General features: G+C 55.1%; 1 protein-coding gene across 1 annotated transcript in view; it reads left to right on the top strand.

Moving 5' to 3' along the window:
* MYT1L (myelin transcription factor 1 like) overlaps positions 1–19,715 on the top strand; it is a 333,949-nt gene that overhangs the window by 260,579 nt on the left and 53,655 nt on the right. The window contains 4 exon segments of the mRNA XM_032496947.1: positions 4,724–4,974; positions 7,180–7,416; positions 9,100–9,221; positions 10,094–10,162. Of these exon segments, the coding sequence (XP_032352838.1) occupies positions 4,724–4,974; positions 7,180–7,416; positions 9,100–9,221; positions 10,094–10,162 (679 nt within the window).

Raw genomic sequence — 19,715 nt, 5'->3', positions numbered from 1 at the left:
CAGGAGCAGTCATCCCAGAATGACCTGCGCTGGCTCTCACCCCCCAGAGGGCTCCCCAGGTCTTGCCCCCCGTGCACGAGGAACTGGGTCGCTGCTCCTGAAGAAGGACAGTACAGTTGGTCTCCTGGGGGGGGGGGGGCAGGGTGCGTAACGTCTAGGAGCGAGGGGCTGGGCCCGGACGTGCAGGACAGGATAGAGGAGTGGCTGGGTCTCACCCCTGGCATTCCAGCAGCTGGGATCAGAAACACTCAACAGACACTGACTTAACAACCACGTTCCTCCAGACACTCCGCAGTTGCTGTCTGTCTGTCTCTCTGTCCACATGTCTGTCTGTCCCTCCCCACCTCCCTCCATCCCTCCGTCAGCCCGGCCATCTGCCCGCTCATCCCTCTGCATCGTCGGTCTCTGCTCCCCTCCTTGCAACAGGCCGCAAGGAGGGGCTGCAGTAAATAGGGGACAGTGAAGCGGGCACCCACCCCCGTGAGCCACGGCGCCCGTGCTGCCCAGAGGACGCTGCCCGAGCTTCACAGGAGCGGCATGAAGCTCGGGAGGAGTCACTGGAAGGCGGGAAGCCCACAGGCTGGTGGGAACTGCCGGTGGGCTGGTGAGGCTGGACCTGGAGACGTGAGGAAATGGCTCTGTGTCCCCTGCCGTGGGGAAGGGACGCAGAGACCTGTGAGAGCTGCCGGCCCCTCCCCTGCCTCCCCCTGGTGCCGGTTGTTTTGGGTGAGCCCTTACAGTTTTAAATAGTCAGGAAATAAGATTATGTGACCTGTAAAAGCGACGTGGAATTCTAACGTCAGCGTTCGTAAGTGGTCTCACCGGCACACACCCGCTCCAGCTCCTGGCAGAGGCCTCCCCACCAGGCCTGGACCACAGCCAGGACCTGGGCCCGAGACCTTCCCACCCAGGCTGCGACATCCCCGCCGTGTCTCCGGGCAAGTTGTCACCATCCTCCAGGTTTGTTGAAAACCCGTACGTTCCAGCCCGAAGTGGCGCCTCTCAGGAGCCTCCCTTTGCGTTATTGCCAACTTGTAAATCATCCTGAGCTTAAAACTTCTTGACCATATTTGAACTCCCTCTTTGCTTCACAAACACCTCACTCTGACGTGCCCGCCGCCCCGTCTTCTGCGCCCGCCCTGGCCAGGCCTTACCCCTGGGTGCCTCTCACAGACCTGCCTCCGCAGCCGCCCGCTGGCCCTCCGCACCCAGCACTGAGCCTCCGGACCAGGGCCTCCCGCCCTGCACGCGCCCTCGACCTGCCCCTGGGCTCTCCCACTCTCTGCTCTGCCTCCGGAAGCTTCTCCGCCGCCAGCTCTGTCCGGCAGATGCCCACCTGCTCTCAGGCCTTTGGCTAACTTCCTAGGGCTGCGTGTGCGAAACAGGGTGCCCAGGCCCCGCCCTGCAGCTCTGGTCCCACTCACCTTCCCCTGGACCGCCTCCCCTGGGGTCAGAGGCCTTGGCTTCAGACTCAGGCCCACAGGCCGGTGCCCAGGCAGACAGGGCTGGGCCAAGAATCGTCCGCGATTGAGTGGGTGGGAGCCGACCAAGAGGCCCGACCTGTGCTGGACACGTCAGGTCGTGCGAGCAAACTGTTCAAGTGTCACCTAACAGGCCTCCTCACGAGGAAGCTCCATCCCTTCCACTCAGGACTCCGCGTCCGGACTCCAGGTTACTTGGGGAGAGCACCACTGTGAACCCTCGCCAAGCCCGGGAGCCAGCGCTACGAATGATGGACCAGGCCAAAGGCGCGGGTCTCACCCAGGGGGGCGAACCCTCGTGAAGCAGCCCTCTGGGCTGATTTCCTTGTTGTCTGGCGGGCGTGGAAGTCGGATTGGGAGGACACACTTACCTGCCCCCTGCAGGAGAGAGTCAGCACCTGAGGAGAGAGACACACGCTTACTAGACTCCTGCAGGCGGGGAAGGTGGTGGCTCAGGTTCAAAATTTCTCACGTTTCATCACTTTGAATCCCATGTAGTGTTCGTTTTCCCACACGAGAGGGTGGAGAACTTGAAGTATTTCTCAATGTGGTGTACGATCCGGTGGACATCTGACATTATAAATCCAACAGTCGCTCTAGGGTAAAAGCAATTTTATCTTGAAATTTCAGGGATGTGCTGGCTCCTGGAGGAACATTAGCAGATTTTGTCTGACGAGTCATTGGAAAATGATTTGATTGAAAATAGCTCTGTTTGCCAAGAGAAAAGGTGCATTTTGACTTTGATAAAGGGGACCTCTCCTGGTGCTGGGGAGGCGGGCGGGGGGCATCCACCTTTCAACTGCCCTGCTGCTCTGCGGCGCCCCCTGGTGTCAGCGCGGTGAGCCCCAGAATCCATAAAGTGACGGACCACAAAGATTCCTGACACTAATGGTTCTGTAGGAATTTTACAAATAGGCAATAATTATTAAGACCAGAGACCCTCATCACCTGAGAGGTGTGAAGTGTAGACCTTTATTTCCATGTGGAACAAAACAAGGCGTGATTGACTGCTTTCAGTGAAAGGATGTGTGTGAAACGGATGTGGTCCTGGCTTTCCTCCTGGGTCACTCGAGCTGACGGGCCCATCAGTAAACTGTCCGCAGTTCTGTCACCTGATGAAGTCTGCGCAAGTGCCATCAACTCGGCAAAATCCAGAGGAAGCAGAGTCTTTGGGTCAGAACATCTGGAAAAGCAGAGCCCTTTACCAGTTTGCTGCAACCAGTTACTTAGACATAACCGTCCTATTTCCTTTCTCTTAGAAATTGAAATGCCCTCATTTCAAAACTAAACTGTTACTTTTCTTATTTATTTGGACCACATTTCTCTTCCTGAACCAGTGGCTAGTCCTCACCAGGGAAAAAGATCCCTCATAAGTATTGTTTCATTTTTCCCCTAGTTTTTACATTCCTATTTTTACAACAAAATTGTAAACGATGTAAAGCCACAGACTTCGGTCCACCTGGGGAGTCTCGTGAGCTGTGGGTGGCGTTGCCGCCTTAGTTGGTTTACAAAACCCGCTGGGCAGGTCCCGTTGGAGGGCTCTCCCTGCCCTGTGGCCGTCTCTGCTCAGACCCCGGACCACTGCTGCCCACTGCTCCATCCGCCGCTTTGACAATGTGCATTCACAGAGGAGCTTATAGGAGGGGAGGCCAGACACTGGACAGGTGTGGGGACGGGTCGTCAGGGCCCAGCTAACTCAGATTAGCAGAATGAAAGTAACTCCCTTGTAAGTTAACCCTCGTGCTCAGCGGGTTTGAGGGTGTAGAACTGACTCCCGTCCATGCAAGGAGCTGCGACGAGGCCCGGGAGCCAGCAGCTTCCCCGGGGCCGCCTTGCACTCGGAGCACCGCTGAGCCACATCCTCAGAGCCAGGGAAGCTGTCTTCTACCAAAGTCAAAGTGTATCAGGGGTGAAAGCTTAGTTCTTCTTTCACTTGTATCCGAATAAGGTGCCTTGGGGTAGTTCTTGGCGGTGCTGTGATGACTGACCACGTGGGCTGTGAGACTGTGTTCACTTCCTCTGATCAGAGGGCCCCTGAGGGTTGTGCCCAGGCCGCAGGCACAGTAATGACAATGTGGGGACAGGAGAGCAGCAGCAGGCTGCAGGGCCCCTCCCCCACTTTCAGCAACGGGTGGCTCACCCCCAGCGTTACCCAGGTGGGGTGAGCCTATGAGGACCCCGCCTGAGCACCCCCATCACCAGGCTCCCCCTCGGCCTCGGGCTGTCACGGGGAAGGGGCTGAGCTCCCTTCAGGAAGCAGATGCTGACAGAGGGGACAGGGTGCTGCGGGGAGAGACGTCTCCCGGTGGGGGGGTCTCCAGACACCCTCGAGGTTCCCCTGGGAGTGATTCCTCCCACTGCAGGGGCAGGTGTGCCCCCAACCGCTGGGCCAAGTGCCCCTGTGCCTTTAAGGAGCTGTGCCCATCTGGACCAGTCCCCACTCTGGTGCTAAAGGGGGTTTTTAAGCTGCTCTGGAGACCACACTTGCTCCTCGTACCTGTCTGGCTGTTAGGGAGCCTGGCTGTGCACAGCCAAGCTGGTGCCGTGGACAGCCCTTCCCACACAAGGGGTGGGGCAGCGGGCCACGCAGACGTCTGCACACCATGAGTGCCTTAACCCTTGTCTTGGTTTTCCTGAGCTCACAGGTGTGTGCGGTTCTGTCCCCTTGGGCTGTGCCCCTTCACCCGGGTGGCCGTTTATTAGAATCACAGAGGGAAGGGGAGTTTCAGTCCCATGGCCTGCCCTTTACCCTTGCTAGAATGCCACTTCCTACAGCACAGGAGCTCATGGGTCTCCAGGGGGCCCAGGACCTGTGCATCTCGGTCACCTGCGCAGGATGGTGCTGCCTCCTGGCTGCAGAGAGCAGCCAGCCTCCAGAGGAATGAGTGGGCAGCCGGGTCCTCATACCGCTCACCCGAGAGCAGATGAGCGGTCGTGACGGGGCCCAGCCCCAACCAGGAGTGCGCCTTTAACGGATTGCGTAATGTGCCTTGCACCCTGCTGGAGACACGGTGTGCTCTTCCCGCCGGTCCTGGCTCTGCCCATCCAGACACAACGTGAAAAAAGGAAAAGGGGGAAAGGCAGGCTTTTTCCTCTAGGACCGAGCTCTGGGTGGCGCCCTGTCCCCCTTGGCACCGTCGCACAGGTGTGGACGCACAGGGCGGGCGGGCGGGCGGGGGGCTCTGCTGCTGCTGCGGGCCTGGGCGGGGGCCCCGAGTCATCCCGGTCCCCTGTCTCCCCAGCGAAGCGCTACTGCAAGGACGCCAGCCCCAGCAGCAGCAGCACCAGCACCTACGCGCCCAGCAGCAGCAGCAACCTGAGCTGCGGCGGCGGCAGCAGCGCCAGCAGCACGTGCAGCAAGAGCAGCTTCGACTACACGCACGACATGGAGGCGGCGCACATGGCGGCCACGGCCATCCTCAACCTGTCCACGCGCTGCCGCGAGATGCCGCAGAACCTGTCCACCAAGCCGCAGGACCTGTGCGCCGCGCGGGTACGCACGGCCGCGGCGCACCCGGCGGGCGGGGCGGGGCCGCGGGGCGGGCGGGGCGGGGCCGGGCCGGGCCGGGGCGGGGCCTCCGCGCATCCCCTGCGCTGGCCGCGTGGTGCCGCCCCGCCCGCAGCGCCGCCTGCCTCGGGCGCCCCGCGCCGACCGTCCATCCGCCCACCCGGCTCTTCCCAGCTGAACGTCAGCGCGGCTCCGCTCGTGGTCCCAAGGACTGTTTCTAGGTCAGAAATCGTCAGGTCTTAGGTTGACGTGTCCATTTAGGACCCCCCTCCCCGGGACCCAGAGTCATTTCTGGAAACAGAGGACCCCACGCTTGCCTCCTGGCCTGTCAGGTGGCTGCGCAGAGACTAGGAAGCTCGAGCAGCGGTGTGCCCTGAACTTGACCCGCCGCGGTCAAGCGGAACGCAGGGTGTGCCGCACGCCCAGAGCCGGGAACAAAGGGAGCGAAAAAGCCCCGCTTCGGCGCGGGCTCGCAGTCATGCGGTTACGGCCGGCTTTCATCACGCAGAGCGCCAGAGAGGCTCAAACGCTGTGCAGTACTGCTGGCGGTTCTGGGACTTGGACGTCCCTGTCCGTGGCCCCTTGCTGGTGCTGAGAGCAGGGCAGAGCGTCGTTAGCCCCGCAGAGCTCGGAGCTGCCTGGCGAGGGCGGCCACTAGGTGGCCGGAGATGCGGCGGCGCGAGCGCACTGTGCTCTCTGAGGACAGGAGGACAGTGAGCGGCAGGCTGGCCGGGCGCCTCCTCTCCAGAACAAAGGGTCTCTCCCCATTGCCGAGCGCTGCTCGCCGTGCACCCGAGCTCCCAACACTGACCGTAGTTGTTACAAATAAGTGTAATTTGTATGAATGGAGAAAGGTCAGTAATTTTATGTTTTGCCAATGCTTTCGGTCCTATTTATGTTTTTATTCCTGGATTTTGGAGACGTGGCAGGGGCATGCAGTTTCCATGGTGATCAGGGCAGCTAAAATGCGAGGCTAGCACGGAGGAGTTCCTGTGGCAAGGGGAAAGAGACAGTAACCCCTTCCAGTTTTTTTCACTTTATTAAATTTAAACTAAGACCGGGAGAATTATCATCAACGTGAAGGCTAAATTAGCCTGAAAGCTTGAAACCAGGGGTGCACTTTGACGAGAAGAGTTCAGGCGGAATAATACGCTGTAATTTATCAAGGTAACAGCCCAAAGATGGGGCTTTCATTCCAAGCGTCTTCCCTCTGCTGCTACATTCAGAGGAAGGAGCTGCCAGGCATCCGAGTAGGCAGCGGCTTTCACGCCAGCTCTGGAATCAAATTTATAATGCTCAGGAGAGTGTAATTCTCTGCTTAAAACAGAGGCTTGTCGGGGTATTTTGATTTTTCTAATTCTGCCCTCCCTGTGTCCTTCCTTGTCTCCCTCCTCCTGAGAGGTAGGCACTGAAGAATTCTTGATCTGTTTAAAGCATCATTAAAAAAAAAAAAAAAAAAAAAAACCCTCGCCCTGCACCTCTTCGGTCTTTTAAATGCTGGTTGACTAAACTGCAGGTTTGCTGGAAGCTGGAGTAGGTGAGCCTGCGGTCACTGCTGCAGGAGTGTTCTGGACGGGGAATGCACCTCGCCTGGCTTGACATGAAAGATTCTCTTCGTCATAGGATTTTGTCTTAGGAAGTGAATTCTGGTCCCTCTCCTCCCTCCATCCCACGGGGTTCTTGTGTTCTCCTCCCCTCCGAGTCTTGATGTATTAGCATCAGCAAAACTACAGGAGAATTTTAAGTCCATACGTTTTAAGTACACATAATCCGTACACATATGCACCCATACACTGCTAATCTCTTAAGATATATTTGAGCTGGAACAGAATTGAAATCAGGCACTGGGTTTTCCTCGTGGTCAGGCTTGTTTCTAAGAGCAGAGCTGCATGAGGAAAAAGAGAAGATATCGATCCATGGTAGTCAGTGAGGGATGATGCACAGGTAGGTGAGAGAGAGGGACTGGTGATGACAGGTAAGTGAAGGGGTGGACCGGCGCGCCTGCCGGCCAGCAGCACAACAAGGTGGGAGAGCGGCTGCGTGCAGGGACCGCCACGGGCCCCGCTCTCCTGGGTGCTCCTGCACATGACGCTGCAGGGAGGGTTCTCGAGTCTGGATTCTGTCCGGGCGGCGGGCAGGGCTGCGGCCTGGGGGGTGGACTCGCAGGCTGACTGTGTCCTCTGTCTGCAGAACCCCGACATGGAGGTGGATGAGAACGGAACCCTGGACCTGAGCATGAACAAGCAGCGGCCGCGGGAGGGCTGCTGCCCCATCCTCACGCCCCTGGAGCCCATGTCCCCCCAGCGGCAGGCGGCGATGGACAGCCGGTGCTTCCAGCTGGGCGAGGGGGACTGCTGGGACTTGCCTGTAGACTACACCAAAATGAAACCCCGGAGGGTGGATGAGGACGAGTCCAAAGAGATTACTGTATGTCCTTTTCGTTGCCCCGCTCTGTCCATGCAGCATGTGAAGCTGGCGTCAGCTGAGGGAAATAGTGTTGGCATGTACCCTAACAGAACGTGTCTTTTCTCTTTAAAACACGGCCTTTAGCTGCCTAGGGGTTTTGGTCCACCCAGGAGAGATTTGTGACGAGCATTGATTGGAGTGAAACCAAACCACTGACTCTTCCAAATAATGAATTTTATTTCTTACCAAGTGTGTTTATTACAAACGGTATCTCTAAGAACATGTGTAAGCAGCTACCAGTTTCATTTTTCCACGGCTGACGTATTGACACGATGTGGAATTTTTCTTGCAGATAGAAAATGATTATGAGGGTCTTGAATACTTAAATGGTCCCCTCTGTGCTGTAAATCCGCTGGCTCTCTGAAGCTAAGGACAGGGTCTGTTCTCTAAGAAATGTGAAGCATTCAGGAGAGGATCCTCCAGCCTGGGGTAGATCGTTTTAGCACAGTCACCTGCACCTTTGCTGCCTATAATACGACCAAAGCATCTGTGCCAAGAACATATTTTTGAAGTAGTTACAACTTTCAAATCCAGATTATCAAAATAGTTATAATATCCTGTAGGCTAAGAAAAGAAATGGGAAAAAAATGTTCATTATTTGACTTTTTCTCCAGTGTTCAAGTCTGCAAATTATGACGTCTTCTTTATTCCCTGAAAGTGGAAATTCTTTTTGAACACAGCAGAGACCCCATCAAAGCCACAACAGCTACGGAAACGGGGAGGTGGGGAAACGGGGAACGCTGGCTGTTTGTGGGAACTGGCAGGGAAGGCACCTGTTTATAAGGCCGTTGCTTCCAAAGACTGTTACCTTTATCTTTCAAATTGATTTCAGTATCCAGGCGCCTTAGAGGAGAACAGAATCTGAGTGGCAAGCTGAATTCCAAAAGTATTTTTGCCTCTCCTGCAGTGTTAAGTCGTCACTACCAAATAAGGCGTGGTAGTTGAATCTCTGAATTTATTTTAATGAAAGTTAAGCCCTCATAAAGCAACAGCAACGTTTCTATCCTACGAGGGTCACAGGGGTGCAAACTCCGGGCTCTCGAAGCACTTTTGCTGAACACCGCCACCTACAGGAATGCCTGGGGTACTGCCAGGGGCCCTGCTTAGCCAGAGCACCCGCTTTCTGTAGAAAGGAAAGGGCATGAGGGTCCTTTGAAGTGGCAGCGTGAGTCTAAGCTGGCCTCCCCTTGCCTGGGGCTGGCGCACGCGTGTAGAGCACTCGCCAGGGGCCTGAGGAGCCCCGTCTGAAGTATCTTTGGGAGAAGTGCTTACGCCCTGCCCTCCGGTGGCAGGGCACCCGGGTGAGTGGTTGCTGGTTGCCAGACCACATAACCTGTCCCTCCAGTCAGTGCAGCTGCAGGAATCTAAAGAACGAGTCTGAATTTGCCCACCGAAATGCTACCCTCATTTTAGGAATTTAGAGCAATGACGAGAAATTAAAGTCCACCGTAGACGAGATACTCTGAACAGAGTTCTGTGTGCATCTTCTGGACCAGGGTGTATCGCAATTTCACGGGTGAGGTTGGGGGAGCTGGACGAGGCAGAGGCAGCCACCCCCTGCCTCTGTGGGGAGCGGGGACGCGGCCCCTGGTCTGTGTGTCGAACCTTTGTCTGTGTGGCCCTGAAGCTGTGTTTCGCCTGCAGCCAGAAGACTTGGATCCCTTCCAAGAAGCTCTAGAAGAGAGAAGGTACCCGGGGGAGGTGACCATCCCGAGCCCCAAGCCCAAGTACCCGCAGTGCAAGGAGAGCAAAAAGGACTTGATAACGTAAGCACAACGGGAGGTGAAATTAGCCTCTTCCGAACGTTCCCTTTATTTGGCTTAATTTTAAACCGGGTCTGTATATGCCTTGCCGTTTGAGCATGTGACGTGCGCAGCGTACAGTGTCCCCAGCGCAGCCGAGTAGAGTGAGAGGCGGCCGTGGACGCCTGTTCTGAGCGATGCTCTGTGCTGTGGAGACGCCACCCTCGTGTGACCCCGTGCCCCGCAGCTCCCCTGCAGGTGTCACCCCGTGCAGACATTGCAGCTAAACTGGAAACAATGAAACTCTTTTAAAAGCTTTTTTTTTTCTGAAACCTACTTACTACTTTGGCTGTTTTTGTTTTTGTTTGGTGGCAGATGTCCAACACCCAGGTGTGATGGGAGTGGTCATGTGACTGGTAATTACGCCTCACATAGAAGGTGTGCCTTCATTTCCCTCATGGTGGATTCTGTCTTCTCAATTTATTGTTTTCAGCTTACCTCAACAATGCTGTCCAAGTACCAGCGTGAACTGTGTGTCACCCCTGAAGTGCTCTATGTTGACCTCCTACAGCATGCTGATCAACGTGTTGTATAATGTCTTTTATTTGGAAACAAACCCCCGAAATTTTTTTTACAAAATTATTTACAAACATTTCAACCAAAGAGCTCAAATAGTTTAATCTCATTTTTCAAATGGTTTATAAACAGACACGTTTTCATAAATTCATCTGCAAATCTTAGTAAGTTAATGATACCAGAGAAAAATTCAATATACAGCACTTGCCCCATTGCTTTTCTGCATTAAACTTTTTAATTTCGGTTTTATGTTGTGTTTGTTCGGGAACTGAAGTGGGGCCGAGGGGCTACTCACCTGACTTTCCTGGCCTGTCTTACAGTCTGTCCGGCTGCCCGCTGGCTGACAAAAGCATTCGAAGTATGCTGGCCACCAGCTCCCAAGAACTCAAGTAAGATTTAACAAAAATCATTCTCTTTCTGAAATCGATGCAGCTAGTAGTGACAAAAAGGACGTGTCGCTCGAAAGGGATAATGCCTCTAGAAAGCCACCTGCGCCCATCAGTGCCTCAGCTCAGCACCCGGGACGGGGCTTCGGGGCTGAGTCACTTTTCCGGACAGCGCACTCTGCCTTTTCCCTCTCGCTCACCTCCAGCTTTAAATCCCATGTAGCCTTTCCGTCTTGAATCGTCCGAGGCACAGGCGTTTTCTCTCCAGATGCGCACGCCCCGGAGGGGAAGGCTTTCAGATGCGCGCACAGGTTTAGGACGTCACTGTAATGTCCAAAGTCAAAAGCTGATTTTTTTTAAAGCCAGTAGTTAAGATAACGATCTAAAAAATGGGTATTTAAATGGCACTGATGATCAAAAACCACCCTGATCTGATCCGAGCTGATCCCTTCGGTCCACGTGGCCACAGCCGCCAACGACCCGAAGGCGGCGCCAGCCCACAGCTAACACAGGCTCCCCCGCCCGCAGGCGCCACAGCTATCCCCTCCTCCACGCCTGCCATGTTCTCTATGTTCCCAGCGTGAGTCTGGTCAGCCTCGCGTGCACTCCCAGACTAAGGTGCTTCTTCTTCGCGTGTGTACACACGTGTGCACATGACCATCCTGGGTTCCTAGGCAGGTTTTGGAAGAAGTCACTGCAGACCAGAGGAGCGTGTCAGCACCCCCAGGAGTCTAGTTGGAACAGACTTGCAGGCGTATGTAAGGGAAAGGGACAAGGCTTGAACGTCTTACAACATGAGCACCCAGAATCCCTGGTAATTGTCTTTAACTGCCTGGCCTGTTGCAGATACCGTCACCTGCTTGGCTTCCGTCTTGTCTGGAAATGACTTTCTTACCAACGCGGAGAAAACTAGGTTTTCAGACCTGTTTGACCCCTTCCCCAAGCCCCCACCCCGTTCCCCGACCCCCCCGCGTGGACCAGGGCTGGCGCAGGGTGGGGGCTCCGTTTCACACCGTGTCGTCTTTTACAGGCTCCCTGTCCAAGGTGCTGGTGCCATAGACCAGCTGCTCACGTTCAGAGAGCTCCTGAGCTAGCCCTTCCGTCGCCTGCCTCGGGGAGTTTTCTTCATGGCGTGTAGACACCTGCAGGTCACGCTCTTCCTTAACAGCTTTAACGTCCATAGCGTGTCCACGCGGTGCCTGATGGACCAGTAGCTTTTAGAGCCGCAAACGGACAGGATTAGCAAGGACCGCTCAGCCCGCTCTGTAGAGACATCCTTTTGCATGGCTTGAAACCATGTTTTCCTCACGATCAAAGCGTGGTCACCCATACCTGGAACCTGGCCAGCACATCAGACGCGGCGACTTCCCTCTGAATGTCTTGCTGAGGCGCCCTTTGCACATCTCCAGTGCCCCCGGGCCAGCTGCAGGCAGGAGGGCAGCCTGTGGACAACTTGCGTCCAGCCTGGCTTCCCCTTGGCTGGCTCCAGCCCCAGGGAGCAGAGTAGGCTTCTGCCCGGTCTGGTTTTCGCTGGCTTGCATCCGCTGACCTGGGGCTTAGAAGGCCACGTTGGTCTGAAGTTCGGGCAGAACTGCCCCTCCTCCCGCATCGGCACTCTCTTCTTGTCGAGTCTCTTCTTGGAGGATGGCGTGGCGGTCCTCACCGTCGGCATCTTCGGAGGTGATGGGGCGCCCTTCACGTCCCCCAGGGCGGTGCCGGCAGTCAGTTCCCTCCCCCCGACCTCCTCCTGGAGGGGAGGCTGTATCTTCCAGAGGGCAATGGCCTCTCCTGATTTAAGCTGATCTAAAAGCCGCAGTTGCTTCTAACCTGTCTTTGTCACAAGTAAATCCCAATTCGATTGGTTCTTTTCCTGGGAAATCTCAACTTGACAATTTTCTGAACTGCTTTGTTTTTTGACTGGATCTTCAAAACTAGGGACTTCACTTCAATGTCTACTATAAATAGTTCAATATTTAAGTGACCAGTTTTTCCTTGATGATGCGTCCCTCTGCGCTGAGGAAACCCTAGATTACAAAGGGGCTTTGTCCTCCGTCTTGTCTTTGGTGACACCCCTCCACCCACCCGCTGATTTTTCCCGTGGGCCACAAAGTTCCCGAGCCCGGAGCAGCCCCTCAGGACTGGCAGCAGCTTTCTCTAGAACAATCCTTGCACGTGCCCTTTTCAACGGGTTGTTCTTTGTATGCGTGTGTGTGTGTTTTAAAGCTTTGGTCGGTTCCCGCTGCAGCCGCGCGGTGCCTGCCGGAGAGGCTGCAGCCGCGCTGGTCGCTGTGTGGGGCCGCGTGCCGTGGCGTCCGCTTCACAGAGGCGCCCGAGGAGGTGGGTCCCAGTCACCGCGTGCGTCCTTCTCTCGGGTGCATCAGCCGGGAGACGGAGCCCTCTGGGAGCGCTCCCCTGCACTCCTCCAGTGCCGGGTTTTGTTAGCTGGCCATTCACAGGGCTTTCTTGATCTCAGGCAGACGACGAGGTCCGCCAGATTAACTCTGGGTCTTGGCTCCCCAATCCTCTTAAACCTCCTGAGATAAGACTCTGCTCCGTTCTTATCCAGAACAACACATATGGGATATTCTTAAAAAGGAGTCGATAACTGTCCCATTCTGTACCACGTGTAGACTGAACGTGCATTAAAATGGAATGTGCCGGCCAAGATCATTCAGACTCTGGAACTTTTGCTTCCTCTGGGCTCGGGTCCATCTGACGCAGAGGACAGGTCGGTGTCTGGGCAGTGAGGTGGGGGACGCCCGGGGAGGGGGCGCCCAGGGGAAGGGGACCCCTGGAGGCAGGCAAGGGTGACCAGAGACGTCTATAGCCCAGAGCCTGAGACTTGCAGACCCTCCCGGGCTGATGCAGGCGCCCCGGGAACAGCCGTGTGGGGACTCCTGACTGTGATGATCCCTGAGACCCCAGGCCAGGGGGAAAAAGAATGAAATTGTCCAACTCAGCGTGCCTTTTTGGTGAGACTTCTGCCTAACGTGTGCTCTGACTCCCAGGGGAAGTTTCTTCTCTAAAATTTCATTGGCAAAGATTTCCTGAAAGTGGCAACTGGAAAGAGACCGTCACCCCCATCGCTGTCCGCCTTTCCCTTCTTCCTTTTCTTAAGAAGCCGCGTCCTCCCAGGAGCTCTTTCTCCGGCTCCCGGACGTGTGATCGGAGCAGACTCGGGCGTGATGTGGGGGCTCTGCTACCTCAAGGACCAATTTAAGCCAGATCAGAACTGATTTCAGTCAGAGGCAGTTAGCTCTAAAAACTGGCCCCCAAATTGGCTTCCATTTCTACTTCGGTCGGCCGCGTTTAGATACCCCCTTATTAGTCACATCTTCTTCCTGTGATAATACCGCAACGCGTGTCATCAACGCACCTCCTGCAGGAAAAGGAGTCGTCAGTCACTAGTCCGCCTTGACTTCTCGATGATCGATCGTATCATCGTGGGGCGGGTGGGGGTGGGTGGGGCCCTACTTCTCGGTTCTCTGCACTTGAAAACGTCCTCTTGTGTATTCTGTCCTCGCAAAGCCTCTGTCCTATGTGTTTTCGTCTTAAAACTAGAGGAATTTTAACCACAATATCAAAGACCTTTTTTTTTCAACCTGCCTACATTTATTTAAAGCAAAGAATTAAAATTTTGAGCTTGACCGGCCAAGGTACTACTTTTCTCTAAAGGCTGCTAATGTCTAGAACTTCCGAGGGCTTATTTCTTCAGCTGTGAGCGTGGTGCGGTCTCTAGGGAGATTACTTACTGGGGTCTCACAGAGACCCCCCCACTTCTACTCTTTGGGGCGGGAAGTTCACCCACGCTCACTGCACGCCTGGTTCTGAGCAGTAACCTGACTTCCGTCCTCTTCCACCTTCACCGTTGACGACAGTAAATCCAGGGACTTTGTGAACTACAGCTGCCCTCTGCGGCGTCCTGGTTCCTCTGAGCTGGGCGTGTTTCTGTGTGGAAGGACGCAGGGACCTGTCTGCAAGTTCGACTCCTTTCGACTGAGTTATCGTGAGGCTCTGGCCCTCACACTGGGGGAGGCGGGGGATGCACGATCGTTCACTTCGAAGAGGACTCCCGCGGACGCCCTCCTTTAGCTGGAAATCATCTTGCTCTGTGACCGGCCCAGCCGCCTGAGCGTGCCTGGCTCGTGATGTGATGTCTGTCAGGGAGAAGGGGCGCCGGCCTGGGGTGACTCGGGGCACGTCATGATCTGCTGGGATGTGGTGGGCCCCACACACCCCAAGATTTAGCTGATTCCTGGAGCCTTCCACAGACCCACGGTGGCACCACTGTTACAGAGGCAGGTCACACTTGTTTACAAAGTGCCTCTACACTGACCCCCCGCATGAGAGGAGATGGGGGCTTGGACCCATCTCAGGGATGTGGAAACTGAGGCCAGGGTGCTGAGGGGATCCATCAGTAAATGGTGGAGTCCAAATTTGGCCCAAGTGCCTTTTCCACACTTCATTCTGCCTTCTCAAAGTTAGTAAACCTGTAGGTGTGTTGCTTTTTGATGGAGAATTAAAAGTAAAGGCATATGCTTCACTACGTGAACAGACACGCCAAGTCCGATTGTCCTTCTCTGACGCTTTCAGCTTTGGGTCTTGGGCAGTGTCCTCTCCTAACGCCTGGGCTCGGTCACGATGGGGTGAGGGGGCCCGGCGACGCCGCGCTTCCGGCTGTGACGCCCCAGCCAGCGTGCCGAGCTGCGCACGCCCCTCTTGCCGCAGCCCGCTCGGTGCGTCCCGGGGTTGCCTGGCGAGGACCCAGTCCTGCCTTCTACATTTCAACATCTGGAACAGGTTTATAAAGTTCGTACTATGGTGGTTTTCAGAAAATACCCTAAGAAATGCAGCTTGTTGCAGGTAGAGTTTTATTTTACCATAAGTAGGTCCAATATAGGAAATTTGGTTAAGCACAGTGTAGCCAAACTTCTGCAGTAAGAACGTTTGAGGAAGATGCCAGTGCACGCTCACACACGCTCACACACGCGCTGACACATGCTCACACGCACACACTCACACGAACAGACAGATGACAAGGGAAGCGCAGCCCCGATGCGCGGCCGCGGCTGGCTGAGCTCCGTGCTGGGGCGTCGGGGAAAGAGGCCTGGGCCTTCCCTCTGTGTCTGGAGGGAGCGCCACCCCCCCCCCCGGCACCTGCCCGTGGCGAGCGCCATGGGTCTGCTGTTCTCGCTGGACCCCGCCGCGAGCCCCCCCTCCACCCCTCTCCCTCGTGGTCGGCATTAGACCCGGATTACTAACGGAGAGTTCCAGGTGTTTGGGTTTCAGGTTGTATTTTAATCACCTGTAACTATATTCACACACAAACCAACCAAAAGCAAAAAAAACAAAAAGAAAAAAGAGAAGAAAAATGCAGGTGCTCAACTCCCTAGTTCATCTGTGTTTACGAAGCTCCTGCAGGCTGTCTGGCGATGTTTGAGGTGCCGCCTGGGGTGTTTGCTTTTCATTGTTTGTTCCCCGCCACCTCCCAGGATGGGGCGCAGGTATGAGGAAGTTTCCAGAATGAAAACTCAGACTTAGGTCAGGAAGGGAGGGCAGAGGTGTAGGCTGGAGGGCGAATAATCCAGACGCAGCTTTTGTGTGAAGAGACTCCGTGCAAGATAAGACACAGAGCCAGGCCTCCCCCTTCAAGTGGCGCTCAGTCGTCCGTGCCTCAGTTTCCCTGTCTGTGACATGGGCAGCCCCGGCGCGCGGCTCACTGGGGCAGCGGGTTTAACTGAGCGAGTGTCACCGCCCCCACACGGCATGCCCAGGCCTCCCGGCTCGCGGGCCTTGCTGGGTCTGTGGCCACCGCGGGCAGAAGCCCAGGAGGGAAATGCAAGCTCAGTGTGGCGCTCGCCGAGCGGCTCTGCGACGGCCCTGAGGTTAGGGGAAAGCAGTCACTCCTAACCTGCCGGCCTTCTGGCTTTGGGGGGCGCTAGAGCAAGTCCTGTCGTTTAGGAAGAAAAACCAGGAGAAGAAAGACGCTGCGGCAGCCACACTCGTTAGAAGGCTGAGGGGTCGTTGCAGGATGGGGCGCCCACACCCGGCTCCTCCCTGCCGTGTTCCTGCGGTGCCCGTGTCCCAGCACGTGTGTGTGTGTGTGCGCACAACTGTGTCCATGTGTGCGCGTGTGCACATGCGTGTGTGCCTGTGTCCGTGTGTGTTCACCTGTGTCTATGTGCACATGTGCGTGCATATGTGTGTGTGAGTGTGTGCAGGTGTGCTTGTGTACTTGTGTGCACTGTGTGCCTGAGTCCATGTGTGCGCGCGCCTGTGTGTGTGTGCACGTGTGCGTGCGTATGCATGTGTGTGTGCAGATGTGCTTGTGTACGTGTGTGCACTGTGTGCCTGTGTCCATGTGTGTGTGCCTGTGCCTGTGTGCACGTGTGCGTGCGTATGCGTGTGTGTGTGTCCATGTGTGTGTTCGCCTGCGTCTGTGTGTGTGCATGTGTGTGCATATGTGCCTGTGTCCATGTGTGTGCTCCTGTGTCTGTGTGTGTGCACGTGTGCATGCGTATGCATGTGTGTGTCCGTGTGTGAGTGTGGGCAGATGTGCTTGTGTGCGTGTGTGTACACATGTGCCTGCGTACACGTGTGCCTGTGTGCCCATTTGTGTGCACAGCCGAGCACAGGCTTCACATCTGGTTGTCGTGGTCGGCATGTGAGTGTCATCACGCCCATGTCGTCACGCCCGTCTGTGCTCACATCCCTTCAGTAAAGGGGGACCATCTGGAAAGACCCAGGGCTTCCAGGTGGAAGCAAGAGCCAGGGAGGGCATTTCCAGGAAAACCACAAACCAGGCTGTTTTTTTCATTTGAGTTAAAAACGTGGAATGTGCACCCAGAGATGAGGCAGTGTCTGCCCTCGGGGAGCTGGTGGTCAGGGTTTCCAGGCCACAGAGACAACCGTCCTGTTGTCTGCAGAGCATCCCAGAAAGGTGGCTGGCCTGGCGGTGGATAGTCAGGGGAGGCCCCCTCCTCACGGTGGGCAGTGGGCTGGCTGGCGGAGCAGCAGGGCCTGGTGGGGACGTGTCCTGGCAGGCTAGGGCCTGAGCTCAGCTGTGCCCAGGGCGTGGGCAGCAGACTGACCTGCAGAGGCCAGGGCTGCCCTCGAGGGCAGAGTGCCAAGTAGGGAGTCAGAGGCCAGGCAGAGCCGGGGGACAGAAAGTTTCGGGCTGGGAAACCAGACACTGGGTCCCTGCTCAGCTGCAGGGGAGGCCGGGTGGAGTCACATGTCCAGGTTGCCGTCCTGGGCACCGGGTGGATGGCCCTGCCATCCCTGCATGGGACGGTGTTTCCAGCCCTCGCCACGTGCTCTCAGGGTCAGCTCTGCACCCTCTCTTGTCAACACAAGGGCTTTGCTGGGTGGACTGGAGGCTTCTCGGAAAAGCGGGTCTTCGTTTGCGTGTGGAAATTGACATTGTTAACTTGTTCACTGGTGTTTCTCACTGGTGTTATTACATCACCCAGTTTCCTCAAAACTAAATGAAACATGACGAACATGCACCATCCCTGATCCATGATCACTAGGGCGCAGAATAGCTAAAGGCTGGGGTCCAAGCCCGTAGGTGTGGGCGGTCGTCATTAGCGCCAGTGGTCACGGTGGTCACCGCAGAGCCCTCCTCCCGGGAGGCTTGTCCCTTTCCTCAGGGCCAGGGTGGCGTCCGCAGGCCCCGCATCTCAGCTGCCTTCCCTTCCCCACAGTCCCGCTGGCTAAGCCCCCCGCCTCTGCCCCTCAACGGGCCACACAGCGGCCGTGCAGAGCGCGGCAGGCCGTGACCGCTGCCTCCGAGCTGAGTCGGGAGCCTGCCGGTCCTGGGGTTCCAGGTGAACTTCTAGCCTGATCCACGCTGGCCCCGAAATTTTTATGTTTTTTATTGTGACAAATGTGGAGAATGTTTTAGGTCCAGAATGAGGCTGTGAGGAAGACCTTTCTTGTGAAATATTTTTTAGCATTCCATTCCTCCGTTTAGAAACAATAAAATTTTATTTTTTTTAGTTGAAGTATAGTCAGTTTACCATGTTGTGTTAATTTCTGGTGACAGCATAGTGATTCATTTATACAGATAAATATTTCTATTCATATTTTTTTCATTATAGGCCATTGCAAGCTATTGAATAGAGTTCCCTGTGCTGCACAGTAGGATCTTGTTGTTTATCTATTTTATAGACAGTGGTGTGTATCTGCAAATTTCAAACTCCCAATTTAACCCTCCCCACCCCCTTGTCCCCCCCGGTAACCGTGAGTTTGTTTTCTATGTCTGTGAGTCTGTTTCTGTTGAAATGATGAAATTTGAATGCAGACATCGGAAAGGACTAAATGATAATAATCATCTCTAAACAAATAAAACACGATTTGCTATGTAATCAAGCTGAGATAATACATCCTATACAAACCATTTAAAAATTGTTCTTTGAATAAGTTTACTTTTTAACTGCTAGGTTGTTTATGTTTCTTCATAAAGTAAAGAATATAAAATACACGGCATATTTGGTGCATGTGAACAAAAGGAAAAAATGATTTTCCTTACAATTTTAAATACTGCAGTTTTACAGGTATTTTGAATGTATGTACACATGTTTACATGCACTGTATACCGATGTATAAACGCACGTGTGTGTGAATACATGTATTTTGTGCTGTCTGTGTTGTTGGGCCGGGATTCAAAGCCACATACACGTCCCTTCATAAAACATGTTGAAGCGTCTTTGAGTCTTCCGCAGACATCACGCCTTGGTAACTTTAGCCTCTCCTAGTTGTTGGGAGTCTGGCCCATTTTCTTCTTGTTCTGGGCGCCTCTGGGTGATTCTCAGAAATGACGCTCCTGCAAGCTCACGGGAACGCCGCTGTCCACTTGCGGCCCCAAGCCGCAGGAGGGGCTGCTTCTGTGGTAGAGATGAATGTCTGGCCAGCAAGGACTAGACTACACTGGCCTTTAATTGTAAATTCGAGGTTTTATTCCAGTAAACGCCTCGCTAATTTATAGTTCCCTGGAGCAAAGTGAGTGAAGTTCGAGGTAAGGTGGCTGTCCCCTTCGGGAAATGATTGGCAAGGACTTTCGAGGGCATTTTTGCCCTGGCCATTCTCTCTGAGTGTATTTCTTGATTGGAAAGTCTGCCTCTGAAGGCGAGGAAGGGGTGCGTGGGGGCCGGGGAGGCCAGCGAGCAGGGAGCTGGTGAGGAGCCGTCTCGCCTGTCAGGTACTTGACCCACCTGTATGTGGAACCTGGTCCGGGCTCTCCCCAAGCGACACGTCAGGGAACAGCACATCCCACCTACTCGGTTCCTTTTCTGCGTTTTTACGGGAGGAGACAAGCCCCAGGCATCAGCCAGCTCTAGCTAGTTGCCTGCACGTTTACGTCTCCGGTGGTGCAGGTGCTTAAGAGAGGGAGGCCCCTGGCTCCCTTCAAAGGGAGCTCCAGAGAGTCTTGGCAGTACAGGGCGACGAGCAGTCCCACTCTCACCTGACATTTGAAACAAAGCAGAAAGCAGTAGCTGCCAGTGCACTCTGAAAATCACAGTGCAGATGTGATTTGACTCTGTGACATGCTTCT

This window comes from Camelus ferus, chromosome 15 (assembly GCF_009834535.1).
Source record: "Camelus ferus isolate YT-003-E chromosome 15, BCGSAC_Cfer_1.0, whole genome shotgun sequence".
Taxonomy (NCBI): Eukaryota; Metazoa; Chordata; class Mammalia; order Artiodactyla; family Camelidae; genus Camelus; species Camelus ferus.
Note: the sequence above shows the minus strand (reverse complement) of the source record. Positions and strands in the feature narration are given on the sequence as shown.